The 12944-nt window shown below is 56.7% G+C and overlaps 1 protein-coding gene across 1 annotated transcript in view; it reads left to right on the top strand.

The window, feature by feature from the left end:
• Positions 1 to 12736, top strand: part of LOC103609810 (ras-GEF domain-containing family member 1C-like) — a 22764-nt gene extending 10028 nt beyond the window's left edge. The window contains exons 2-6 of the mRNA XM_008594092.1: positions 2681 to 2859; positions 3036 to 3158; positions 4357 to 4494; positions 11348 to 11548; positions 12509 to 12736. Coding sequence (XP_008592314.1) covers positions 2683 to 2859; positions 3036 to 3158; positions 4357 to 4494; positions 11348 to 11548; positions 12509 to 12736 — 867 coding nt within the window. The 5' untranslated portion in view covers positions 2681 to 2682. The remainder of the gene's footprint in view (positions 1 to 2680; positions 2860 to 3035; positions 3159 to 4356; positions 4495 to 11347; positions 11549 to 12508) is intronic.
• Positions 12737 to 12944: the final 208 nt, after the last annotated feature.

The raw sequence follows: 12944 nt of genomic DNA, 5'->3' as shown, positions 1-12944 counted from the left end.
CCCGGCTGTCCTCACACAGAGGCCAGGGGTCGGCACCCACTGCCATGTCTGCACCAGCAGCCTGTGAAGAGTGGCCCGTGGAACGGTGGGGGCACCACCATGGTAGCGGCAGCTCTGACCTCACCCTCTCTTGTGGGGGGCTCTCCCAGGAACATCCAACCACAGAGTTGTCACTCCCTTTCCCCTCACCTGGGCACATTCTCCAGAGCGTGTACCTCAGTGGGACAGTGTCTATGCATGGCTTTGCCCGTGCCTTGTCTGCCATCCTTCACCAGCTCTGTGAGGGTGTGCTTTGTCCCCAGTGCCTAAGCTGGTGCCAGGAGTTGCTCCATGCATGCATGCATGAATAAATGAACAGCCCTTGACAAAAGCAGAAGAAAAGGAGACTGCAGCACAAGGACAGACCCATCCATTGAGATCCAGGCCTGAGCCCAGCTGGTGACATGATGGGTAGCTGGAGGTTGGAGGGCCACCAGCAGCCTGTCCCTGGGCATCTCTGTGGGTCATGATGGTTCTGCAAATGCCCCTGCCCCAGCCCCCGGTGTGAGCTAGTTGCTCCAGAGTAGAGCTGGATCTGAGTACTGAGTACCACCCTCCACCCCACCCCATGTGCCCAGCACCCCACACCCAGCACCCAGTTCCAGGCTATGTCCCGAGGTGCTCTGGGAACTTCCCAGCTCAGCATCCTCGCCTCCCTCAGAAAGGCTCCTCTATGACTCCTCCCACCATGTGGAGACCCTCTGCCCTACAGAGAGGTTCCCAGAATCACCTCCACCTCTGCTACTGGCTCGTCTTGGAGAAGACTGGACTGGGATCTGGGACAAGCCCAGCACTGCAGGCAGAACAGGTGCCAGGTGTCCAGTGGGAGAGAGTGGACTTTGCTGGGCTCACAAGTTTTCTGTCTTGAGGAATTCGGCTCAGGTGCTGGGTCCTGGGCATGTGGTAGAGCCCTTGCCCACCACAGAGCTGGCCGCCCCTCCCCTCTGAGTATGTGTAGCAGCCTCCCCACTGGGATGGAAGGAGGTGGTGATGTGAAATTTGACAGTTTCATCAGCTGAAAAGTGAACACTTACAGCTTTGCCAGGGAGGTGAAAATAAAGCTGTGTCTGTCACCAGGGCCAGGACTGTCCAGGCTGCTGTCAACCCGAGCCCTCCCCACTCTGTAACTCGGTCCCAGCACCTCCCACACCCACACACCCACGGGATAGCCCTCTGGGGTACTCCCTCTGACCTCCGATGTCAGCTCTGACTCCCGTAGGCCTTCTGTTTCTACCCTCAGAGCAGGGTCATCAGGGGGCTGGAAAAGACTAGGGTCAGGGTCAGGGTCTTCCATGGGGGCAAGAGGGACAGGGTGAGCAGGGGAGATTGAGTCCCTGGAAGGTCCCTGTGGTGAGCCCACAGGACTTCATGGTTGAGAACATGGCGGCAACTTGAATACCTAGCATGGGGGCAGGTGAAACAGTCAGAGGCTTGATCAAGACACCTCGCTGTGAGGGCCCTGCCCTTTCAAGAAAGATGGGCCTGCAGGGATAAGTGGAAGAGCTGTGGAGAGTAAGGGTAGGTGCCCTGCACACACGTGTTTGGACGCCTGCTGCTGGTCAGGCCCTTGGCTCAGTGCCGGGTTACAGAGGACACTCTGGCCTCTGCCTGGAGGAGGCTGGGTGGAGAAAACACTGGGACAGCCGTAGCTGGCCTTTCTCTGCACCAGGTACCAACAGCAGTGCCCCAGGCACCCACCAAAGCTGACAAGAAGAGTCCACTGATGCCCACCAATGCCCACCAGAGGTCAAATGTGCCTTGGGGGGACACTTCGGGGAATCAGGGACGGCTTCCTGAAGGAGGAGGCATTCCAGCCATGTCGAGAGGGATGGAGGAGTGGAGATGGTGGAGGAGCCTCCTGCAGGAGGGAACAACCTGTGCAGTGGCTCACAATTGGAGGTGTTTGGAGGAGAATGCGTGGATGGCGCCAAGAGTGTATCATGAGTGGTAGGAGGTGAGGATGGACAGGCCAGTCAGTCCAAATCGCAAAGAGCGTGGAATGCCAGACTGCAGAGGGCAGCCATTTTGATGGCACCTGAGAGAACCCCAACTTGAGCAGGTGCATGTAATGAAGAAGTCCACAGATGGCTTCAGGCACAGCAGGATCTAGGGCTTCCAACACTGTCCTCAGTGACCCACTTTCCTGGCCTCTCATGGTAACAAGATGGCCCCAACAGTGTCAGGCTTACATTCCACCATCTCAGGGACCCCAGGGGAAAGAGTGCTTCCAAGTGCCACTTCCTGGGATTGCGCCTGATCCCCCCAATAAAGATCAAGCCCATCCTGGAACAAATCTTTGTGGCCAGCGGCAGGGGGGAGTATCCTGATTATCCAGGTCTTATCCAAAACAACCTTCATGAAGTGGGGGGGACAGACTCTAGAAGGGGTCTATCCCTAAATGGGGAACTGAGAGTAGAGAAGAGATGGTTCCCGGGGGACTGTTGAGGGGCTATAAGAGGAAGGAGAATGGCTGCTGTACTGTGAGGTAGGGAGTCCCTGGCAGCCCTCCCAGGAAGTGATCACTGGACACAAATGAGCACAGTGGTGACTATGGGAAGCAGAGCCTGCCCAGCTAGGAGCCCAGGGGACCAGGAGGTCCCAGCTCAGGTGTGCCCCAACTGCTCCTTGCCATTGTAGGCAGGCATGCCCCAGACGCTAAGTGCCTCCGACATGGTCACCCCAGGCAACCTCAGCCCACCCCCAACAGAGGCCACAGATGGCGAGCAGGCCAGGCAGCCCCTTCTGGACGGAGCTCCATCCTCAGCCTCCCTGGACACCCTGATCCAACACCTGGTGCCCACAGCTGACTACTACCCTGAGGTGGGTGACCCACCTAACGGGGTGGGTGGGCAGCAGAGTGGGCTCTCCTCTACCAGGGGTAGGGGAGACAACAGGGCTGGGGGTGGCCTTAGGCATGGGGGGTGGCAGGGCAGGCTAGGAGGCATGCCACCCCCATGCCCTCCTGAGCTTGTGTCGTCTTTCTCACGTCCCGCCAGAAAGCCTACATCTTCACCTTCCTGCTGAGCTCTCGCCTCTTCATCGAGCCCCGGGAGCTGCTGGCCCGGGTCTGCCACCTGTGTATCAAGCAGCAGCAGCTGGACAAACCGGTGCTGGACAAGGTGAAGGAGAGGGCAGGCCAGGGGGGCTCTGAGTGTACCAGTACTCCCCTGACATGCCCTATGGAATCAGACTCTCTCTCTGGGAAGGAATGATTGTCCCCGTTTTCCTGACAAGGAGCCCACAGAGGGGTTCTGACTTGTCTGAGGCCCAGAGCTAGAAGGGACAGAGCCAGAACCTTTAACCCCCATGCAGTTTTCCAATGCCCCATGGGAGCCCTTGAGCTCACATTAAGCCCAGACCTGGGTCCCCAAAGAGGCTGCCCAGTAGGGTCCTGCCATCTGTGGCCTGGGGTGGCCCTGCGGCCCCTTCTGGCCTTCCTTCCCCTGGAGCTCTCTGTTCTACCCTGTGTTCTGCGTGGGGTCCGCTGATCTTCCAGCCTTCCCACAGTTCCTCACGTCCTTCCTCTGCTCCTGGCTGGATCCTGTAGGCTGTGACTGCCTAATTATACGTGTGTTGGGCTCTTCCGTTACAGTGACAGAAACCCAGCTTCGGCTGGCCTCAAGCCAAGAGGCTTAACCTTAACATGTAACTGCTATGTTTCAGGTACCGCTGGCTCCAGGGGCTCAAATGACAGCATTAAAACTTGGTCTTTCTCCCTCCGGCCTTCTGCTGCCGTTTGCCCTGGGCCGGCCTCCCCCGGCTCTTGCCGGTTCTCCTACAGGGCGACAGGCGGCCTCCACCGCCCCAGGCTCGCCTACCCTTTCCAGTCGCGTGCAAAGAGCAAGCCCCTTTCCTCACGGGCCCAGTCAAAGTCCCAACCTCATTGGCCCAGCTGACGTCACATGCCCACTATGAGCCAGTCACCGAACACTATGGAGTACGCGTGCTCTGATTGGCCAGCACTAGTCTGGGTCCACCCCTAGGGCGGGGCCTCCTGCTGCTGACCCCACCCCCACCCCCGTTGGGAGGGAGGGAGAGCAAGTCCCCAAAGGAAAACTGAGATGTCACCACAGAAAGGGAGAAGAGGTGCCGGCGGCGGACACGAGGAACGGCCCCGCCCCAAAATGTGTGTCTGTCCCCCCTCTGCTCGGCTGGGAGCAGGACCTCCCCCATCCCCGTGGCGCACCCCTGTCGCGGCACAGGGAGGGCGCGAGGCCCTGTCCCCGCCCGGCCGTCGCCACCCCCCGGGGCTGATGTGGCTCCGCCTCCCGAGCGCCCCTTCCCGAGCGTGGCCCCAGCACTCGGCATGCCTTACAGGCCCGGGTCCGGAAGTTTGGCCCCAAACTGCTCCAGTTGTTGGCCGAGTGGACAGAGACCTTCCCGCGGGACTTCCAGGAGGAGTCAACCATCGGGCACCTGAAGGACGTGGTGGGCCGCATCGCCCCCTGTGACGAGGTGAGCACGCCGGAGCGGGAGACGCTTCACCCTCTCTGCCCCTAACATCAGGGACTCGAGCCTGTTCCCGGGCCCCTCCTCAGGGCCACCATCTCCCCCCATTGCACACTGCAGCCCCTCCAAAATCAGCCCCTTTCTGACCCATGCAGGAGCCAGGCACTGCAGAGCTGGAAGGGAATCCAGGCCTGGTCTTTTGACTTCTGTCCTGTCCTGCTCTTATCAACGCATCAGATGGCAGCAAGGGAAGACCCACTCATGGCTCCTGTGGTCACATGGTCAGGCCATTGGTCTGTGACCCACTAGGCCGGCCTGGCAGGGCCCACGTCCTGGGCTTCGTGCCACAGAGGCCTCCCTCCTCCTGCCCCTGCCAAGGGAAGACCCACTCATGGCTCCTGTGGTCACATGGTCAGGCCATTGGTCTGTGACCCACTAGGCCAGCCTGGCAGGGCCCACGTCCTGGGCTTCGTGCCACAGAGGCCTCCCTCCTCCTGCCCCTGCCACATCCAGGGCTGGGCTGGTGGTCAGTGTTCCTGGGCAAGAAACTTCAAGTCAGGGGCAAGAAAAGGGCTCTGCAAGATGAACTGAAGAACAACTAGGGGGGACTAATGACTACACACTGTCCCGGCAGATTCTCCTGGGATCCTCTCAGCTTCCAGGGATAAGCTGTAAACCCTGCAGGGCGGAGGACCCCTGCAGCTAAAACCACACCACAGGAAAATGCAACCCCTGCACTTGGAAACTAGTAGGTTGGAAGGCAGCAGGTGTACTGGGCAGCAGTGCCTCTGCATCCCACATCCTGCTCTGCTCTCCCAGCTGTGTTACTCTGGGGAGAGGCACTTAAAGTTCTCCAAGCCTCACTTCCCTTATGGGCAGAAGGGACAGCAAAGATTTCCACCTCCCAGGATTATAGTGAGAGCATAAGAAAGAGTCCTGCACAGGGGACAAATGTCTCCTGGTGTATTTAGAAGGGGCAGGTTTATCAGCATCCCCAGAATGATTCAGGGAGCAGCACTGGTGTTGCTTTATCTGCAAGGAAAGAACATTGTTGGGGGAGGGGGGGAAGAGGTTTATGTCAGGTGCCCTGGGAGGACACTGAACATGGCAAGCTGATAGCTAGTGATGTGCCTCAAAGTGGGTCTGGACATGGCAGAACCAGGGGCATGTAAAACACAGGGAAACTGCTAAGGCAGGCTGAGCAACAGGAACCATAACACCCACAGCATAACTAGGGTTCAGAGAGGGAGGCACTGCCCTGGGGTCACTTCAAATAGCAGGCAAGTGACTGAGCTGTTCTGAGAGCTCAGTGCGATGAGGGTTGTCTCCTCTTCCTTCTCCTCCTCTGCATCCCCTGATCCGTCTCAGGATCATGATACTTGGCCTAGGATGTCACACAGAACAGAGTCAGGGAAAGCTTGATGACTGGATAGAGGAGAAGCGGGTGGAAGCGGGGAAGGGGGTGCTGGCTGACTGGCTGCTTTTAGGAGTGGGTGTGGGGAAGGATAGGTGTTTGGGTAATTGGATAGACAGCTGGATTTATGTGGTGAGTGGATGTGGAAAGACTGATGGAAAGAACAGAGGCAGGAAGGTAGGAAGAGTGGGTGGACGGGTGAGTGGCCGCACGTTAGAAAGCAAAGGAGGATGGATGAGTAAAATGATGGGTCCGTCAGTGGATAACTATACAAGGGGAGGTGGGTGATAGCACAGGGGCAGAGAAGAGATGGGTACAGGGACGGTAGATGGGTGGATGCAGTAGAGGGTGTGCGGGGGGATGAGAGCCCAGTCTCCTGCTTCATCTTTCCCCCGACCCCAGAGGTCTGCAGCAGCAGTGAAGTCTAAGTCATAGGACAAGGCAGGATTATTCACCCTTATGCGACCTGCCTGACATTGGTAGAGCCATGTCCAGAGTGGTAGGAGACGGTGTAATTCTTGAGCTGGTTTCCCTCGGGAAGTCAGGGCCTCCTCACTGACCTTGAGAACCTGTCAAGCCTCTCACCAGGGCTGTGCGATGTCGACTGGAACAGGAGTTCCCTGTCCCCTACCCTACCTCCCCCAGGCCCAGGCCAGGGTACTCCCCCATGTCTTTATTCAGTATCCCCAAGTTGCCCTTCCACAGAAAGCACCCACTCCAAAGAGGATGTCCTCTGGGCACAGGTTCTCTCCCCTGGATGCCGGCAGGTGGGCTGCTGGGTGCTCGCCCCCACCATAGTCTGGGCTCAGCAGGAAAGAGCATTGAGCCAGTTTGATGAGGCAGGGCCCGTAGGGCTCAGAGCGTGGGGTCTGTCATCCTGCCTGAGCCCAGATCCAGGCTCAGAAGCCACAGCTGTGTGGCCCTGGGCAAAGTGCTTTGCCTTTCTGAGCTTCAGTTTCCTCATCAGTAAAACAGGGATAACTGTTCCCACTGCAGAGCTTTGCAGTAAGGAGTCCCTAAGTTACATGTGCTCTTATTTCAGCACTTGGTAAGTGTGAGCTGTGATTAGAAACAATTTGTTCCCAGAATTCAGGCATATGGGGATTACTTTTTAACTTTCATGGAACTTTCATTATGAAATTTTTCAAAAATACACAAACATGGTGAATAGTAACCATGAGCTCCTTTGTACCCATCACCTAGCTTCAACAATTATCATTTTGCCAAACTTGGTTCCTCTATCCCCAAACACTTCCCCATCCACATAAATTATCTGTAAGCAAATTACAGGTATTTTATCTTTTGCTCCAAAAATATCTCAGCATTATTTTTTTAGAAGATTTCTAACACAGGGATGGAATCAAATGATATAGTGTCCAGCATGGGTGTTTCTAGAGCTCTGTCTTTGGGCAAGTTACTTAACCTCTCTGAGTCTTAAATGTCTTTCTACAAAAGGGAGGGTGATGATTCTCCTTCACGGGGCTGTGAGGAGAACAAGGAGACAGCACAGGTCCAGGGCTGAGTGGGGCTCCTTTCTGGCCCCTTTGCTTGGGCCACTTCTCAGAGTGGCATTGAAAGGTGAAACCTTCCTCTTTCCCCCTGCCCCTCGGCCATATCCTTGCTCTGCTTCCCACCTCCTCTCAGCAGCTGGGAACAAAATGCTGGAGAGGAGCCAAGGAGACCATTCTCCATGACTGTGGGTTCTGGGGATTCCCATGGAAGCCTTCCCAGCATCTGGCCACTGCATTAAGATGCCTGCTTTGGGCCACCCTGTGCTGGGCAAGGGACCCAGGGGTGTGTCATGGCCAGCCTTGTCTCTGTGGGGCTCCCGGTAGGCTGGGCTCAGTAGTTGCAGCTCAGGAGGCCAGTGCCAGGGCTCTGGGAGGCTGGGGGAGCCCAGGGAAGGTTCAGACAGGCAGCCCCTCCTGTGGCTGATCTTGCTTTCCCATTGCTCACATGGACTGTCCACTGGACTGCCCACGCTGCCCTCCAAGGCAGCCTCCCAACAGACACAGAGAACAAACTGGTGGAAGCTGAAGAGCCCAAGGAACCTCACGAGCTCCTGCCCATGCAGGGTGTTCTGAGCCTAAGAGAGTGTTGGTCCTGGGTTGCCTCAAGAGGGAGTTTTTAAGAACTTCAGAGAACAGGAGCCAATGCTTGTCCAGCCAGGGATAGGGGGTTCTGGCCTCAAAATGCCCAGTGCAAAAGAACTTGGAGGCACCTGGAGAGCCATGGCCACCACTCAGGCCACCCTCAGACAGCTCCCGCAGTCACACCCGGCTCTGTGCATGCAGCAGATGGCTCAGTGGAAATAGACTGGAAAAAGAGAGACCTCTTATCCTCCCAGGCATCCTCCCAGCTACGGTCAGAGGATAGAGAGGGCTTTGGCCCCAGTTAGGAATGGCAAGGAGCTGTGTCATCCTGGGCATATCCTGGGGCTCCTCAAGGGAACACCTTGACGTCCTCAGTGGTTTAGGTCTCTAGGCCTGCCCAGAATTCCCAAGGAGATTACCGAGCCTCTATCCACAAGTGTGTAGAAATCAGTGAGAAAATGACAACAGGTCAAAGAGGAGGACAAATATCATCCCCACATTCAGAGGGGGGTGGAAGATGCAGGAAAGAACTCTCAGATAATCTTGAACTTAACATCACTGAAAAAAATTCTAAATGAGTTAGCAAACAGGAAGTGATAATTATTTGGGGTGAATTCTGTTTCAATAGAAACAAGTCCTACTGCATTTTTTAAAAATAGGACCTAGGGCAATCACATGGTTGTTTCTATCAAATGATAGGCCTAGACGCCCTGCATCCTTGATTTCACTAAGGCTCCACAGTCTACCCTGACACCCTGTGGAGAGAATGTCTGACTATCAGCAGGTGAAGGCCATGTTCATCAGAGTATTCAACAGATGTGCATGGACACCCTGTGAGCCAGGCCCTGCCCTTCATGCTGGGGATGAGTGAAGAGGGACCTGCTATTGTCTGTGTGGAGCTCGTATTCTAGGGAGAGCAGAAGCATGTGAACAGAATAATCTTCCAAATAGCTCTAAAATCATGACCTGGGCAAGTGCTGCTATGGAAGGGCATGGTGCTCTGAGCCTCGATGGCCCTCTGGGGAAATGGCCCTTGAGCTTTGGTCTGAAGGAGGAGCACATGCTAAAAGGGAGAAGGATACCCAGGCCCTGCCGGGGACATAGCGGAGAGTGTGGGGAAGGGAACAAAGGGGCAGAGGAGTGGCCTGTGTACAGAGCACAGAGGAGGCGCAAAGGACACATTGAGGCCATTGAGCATGGTCAGAGCTGACATCAGGGCCAAGGCATTTTAAGGAAGAGGGAGACAGCAGTCAGATTTGCATTTTGAACAGACCACTCTGGCTGCAGAGTGGAGTAGAGAGAAACCATCATGGTTGCAAGGGGACCATTGAGGAGGCTGCTGCAGCCACAGAGAGATGACAGTGGCCTGGACCCCAGAGACAATGATGGAGACACATGGAAGTGGGAGAAAGTAAAATCAAGGTCGAGGATGGCTCCAAGCCTATTGCCTGAGGCTGGTGCGCTGCTCACTGAAACCGGAGATGCTGGCTCGGGCCAAGGAGAGCGTGACTTCTGTTTGCAATGTTGAGTCTAGGTGGGCTCTGGAGACCAGACAGGAGGCTGCACATGTAAATGTGGGCACTGTCCATATATGCACATTAAATGACACTGTGGATGTGAACCAGAATCCCAGGAACAAAGTACAAAGTGAGGAGAAGAGAGGTCTAGACTGAGACAGGAAGATCCCCAGCATCTAATGATGGCGAAGACAAGCCTGCAAACAGCCCAAGGCAGGAGGAACCAGAAGGCTGAGTGGAGGTGGCCAAGGAAGATGCCACCTGAGAAACAGCTGGTGGCTTTAGTGACAGAAGGTTCCAGGGTGGCAGTGAGAGTTGGTCTCATGGCTGATGAGCATGGTGGCCAGATAGGGTAGTCGAGAAGTGGGCGCCTTCTTGGTCCGACCCCACAGCTCTGGGAGTTAGGGTTAGGGTTAGGACAGGGTTAGGGTTAAGAGCTTCCTGTCCTGTTCCCTGTGTCCTGAGGGATCTGCCACAACTGCCCATGGCCGCTTCACAGAGAAGCACGTCCATAAGGGGCCTGGGCGGGTGCCATCTCCATCACCAGGGCGCTGGGCACCAACAGTCCTCAGACGTCAACTACACCCCTTGAACCCAGCCAGAGACTCTGAGGAACTGTCAGGTCCTAGGCAGCTCACAGCTCAGCAAGCCAAACACCCACACCTGCAAAACGCAGCTGGGTTTGTGTGTTTCGGAATAGCAGGAAGAAACATTCACTTTTACTACCTTAAATTACCTGACAATACCGACTATTCACCACCAGTTATTTTCCAAGGCCTCTGGGCACGGTCTGTCTGGTTGATGTCACATCATCGCAGGAGACCAGGCCCCCAGCTGCCCACTGCTGCCTCTGCCAGCACCCAGGCCAGATCCTTGGCTTGTAGGGGTTGAATCCATCTCTGGGGGCAACATTTGCCATGGGCTGATGAGTTCAGGGTCCTGTTCTGTGCGTTACTGACCAAAACCCTTGGGGACATGTGGATTCTCACTTAATAAACCCAGCTGGGCTGATGGCACCTTCCTTGGCAATAGGGGTCTCAGAGGGGGAAATAATCAGTTTCTCCTTGGGGGTCAAGGAGGGACCATGACCATCCCTGCGCCCAGCCCAGGCATGGCCCAAAGCAGGAATCTGTCCATCTGAGCAGAATGGTGGGGGAGTCCATCGGTGGAGTGTTTACTGAGTACCCACTACGTGTCTGAGCTGGGCTGGGCTCTGATAACACACAGGTGGCAACATAGACTCCGCTGCCCCTGTGGAGCTGTCATTCCAGTGGGGGGATAATCAGACTCTGTCGTTTCCAACAGAGGTCCTATAAAAGAAGTCACATAGGGCAACCTGATGAGTACTGCTGGGGCAGAGGGTGGGACAGTGAGGCTGGTCAGGGAAGGCCTCTCCAAGCTGGTCCTGGGAGGTAGGAGAGGCCCCCATTAAAGTCAAACAAAAGGCCAGTCCAGGGCAGGGGCTGTTCCACATCTCCTTCCTGTCTCCCTTCCTCCAGCTCCCTACAGCACCCACCTCTCTTAGCCCCAGTGCCCAGACAGCTGGGACACGTTGGGCCCCAGTCACCCTCCTGATGTGTGCTCCTCTCAGCTCCCACCTAGAACCCTACAGCCTTCTCCCCATCTAACCTTGACTTGGCCCCAACCCCAACCTGTCTGCGATGGGGTCCTATTTCAGGGTGGGGGCTGGTGCCTGGCCTTTTCTCCATAGGCTTCAAGGGACAGTTCCTCCCTTCGGAGCCCAGGAACCTGCCCGCCTCTGATGTTAGCAGTTCGGAGACAGGTGTTCCAGCCTGAGCACCCCTCTTTCCACCCTCCCCCCACCCACCCACCAGGCGTACCGGAAGAGGATGCATCAGCTCCTGCAGACTCTGCACCAGAAGCTGGCAGCTCTGGGCCAGGGGCCAGAAGGCCTGGTGGGTGCGGATAAGCCCATCTCCTACAGGACCAAGCCGCCAGCCTCCATCCACAGGGCACTCCTTGGCGTCTGCAGCGACCCCTTCACGCTGGCCCAGCAGCTGACCCATGTGGAGCTGGTGAGCAGCCCTCCAACCCCCACCTCATCTCAGCAGAACCCAGGGCCTGGGCCCATCACAGCAGGGCCAGCTGGCATCTCCTGAGGGCCCTGGACCCTGGAGATATCTCCCAGCTCTCCTGGGGCAAGAAACAGAAGGTCTAGACCTGGAACGGAGGAACTGGGTTCAAATCCCGATTCTGACACCACCTACTATGGTGATCCTCCTGGGACTAGTTCCTTCATTCCTTCCCCACCCAAGCCTCAGTTTCCCCATCCACGCCTCACACAAATACACTGCAGTCTCCCCAACTTTCCAGATCAGCCCCACAAGCCCTTCCTGCTTGTGAAGGGGATGCCCCAGCCTAGGCCCAAGCATGCTGGGCTGCCCGTGGGTGCAGAGGCCAAGGAGCCCAACCCGGAGTGAGGGGAGCTGGGGAGTGGGTTTCTTCCCTTTTAAACCTCCCCCATTTATGGCGCCCTCAACACTTACATGCACTACCTTATTTCCCATCACCCTCCCAGGTAGATGCTATTATTATTCCTTTTTCACAGTTGAGGAAACTAAGGCCCAGCAAGGTTAAGTGACTCACCAGAAGTCACACAGAAGAAAGGACAGAGCCAGGGTTCAATTCTGACCCAAGTCCCATGCTCTTGGCCACCAGGCCTCCCCCGGAGGGAGCAGGCCATTTCATTTACTGGATTTTGAGCCTGGTTTCCCTGGGTATCACACCCCACAAGCGTTGCTCCCTGCCCCCCACGAACTAGGAAAGGAGGGGCTGCCTCCTTCAGGGCTGCTGAGCTCTCTGACAACCCAGAACGATGTCCATCTCCAAGCCCTCGTGTGAAGGGCAGCTGCAGAGAGACCCTCCTGGGACCGACCGGGAGGCCAGGGAGCCTGGCAGGAGCACGTGCAGGCCCGGCAGGCACAACCCTCCTCATACCTTTCCTCTTTTTCCAGCTCTTCTCCCTTCCCTTGTAGGAGCGGTTGCGACACATCGGACCTGAGGAGTTTGTCCAGGCTTTTGTGAACAAGGACTCTCTGGCCAGCACAGAGGTAACAGGTTCTTGGACCGGCTGTCCCAGCAGCAGGTGGACAGGCCACCCTGGGGGAGTCCTGAAAGCGTCAGCTGGGCGAGCTTTGAAGCGGCCCAGACCAGAGCTGCCCGCTCTGCGCAGCTTCTCCAGCGACAGACCACTACAGCCCTGAGTACCGGGCACGTCTGGGAGGGCTGGGCATTCTCCGCCGGGTCACCCACCGCCGGGGCAGAGGGTGGGCGGGGAGCCGGGCTGNGGAGAGACTTGAAGATGGCGGTGGCTGCGGCGCCTGGGGCTGAGTAGCTGAGGTGGAAAAGATGGCCACTGGGCCTTAGGCAGCCAGGAAACTTGTGGACCTTCCTCTTGCCGTCTCTTAAGGG

This window comes from Galeopterus variegatus, unplaced genomic scaffold (genome assembly GCF_000696425.1).
Source record: "Galeopterus variegatus unplaced genomic scaffold, G_variegatus-3.0.2 Scaffold10119, whole genome shotgun sequence".
In the NCBI taxonomy this organism is placed as follows: Eukaryota; Metazoa; Chordata; class Mammalia; order Dermoptera; family Cynocephalidae; genus Galeopterus; species Galeopterus variegatus.
Note: the sequence above shows the minus strand (reverse complement) of the source record. Positions and strands in the feature narration are given on the sequence as shown.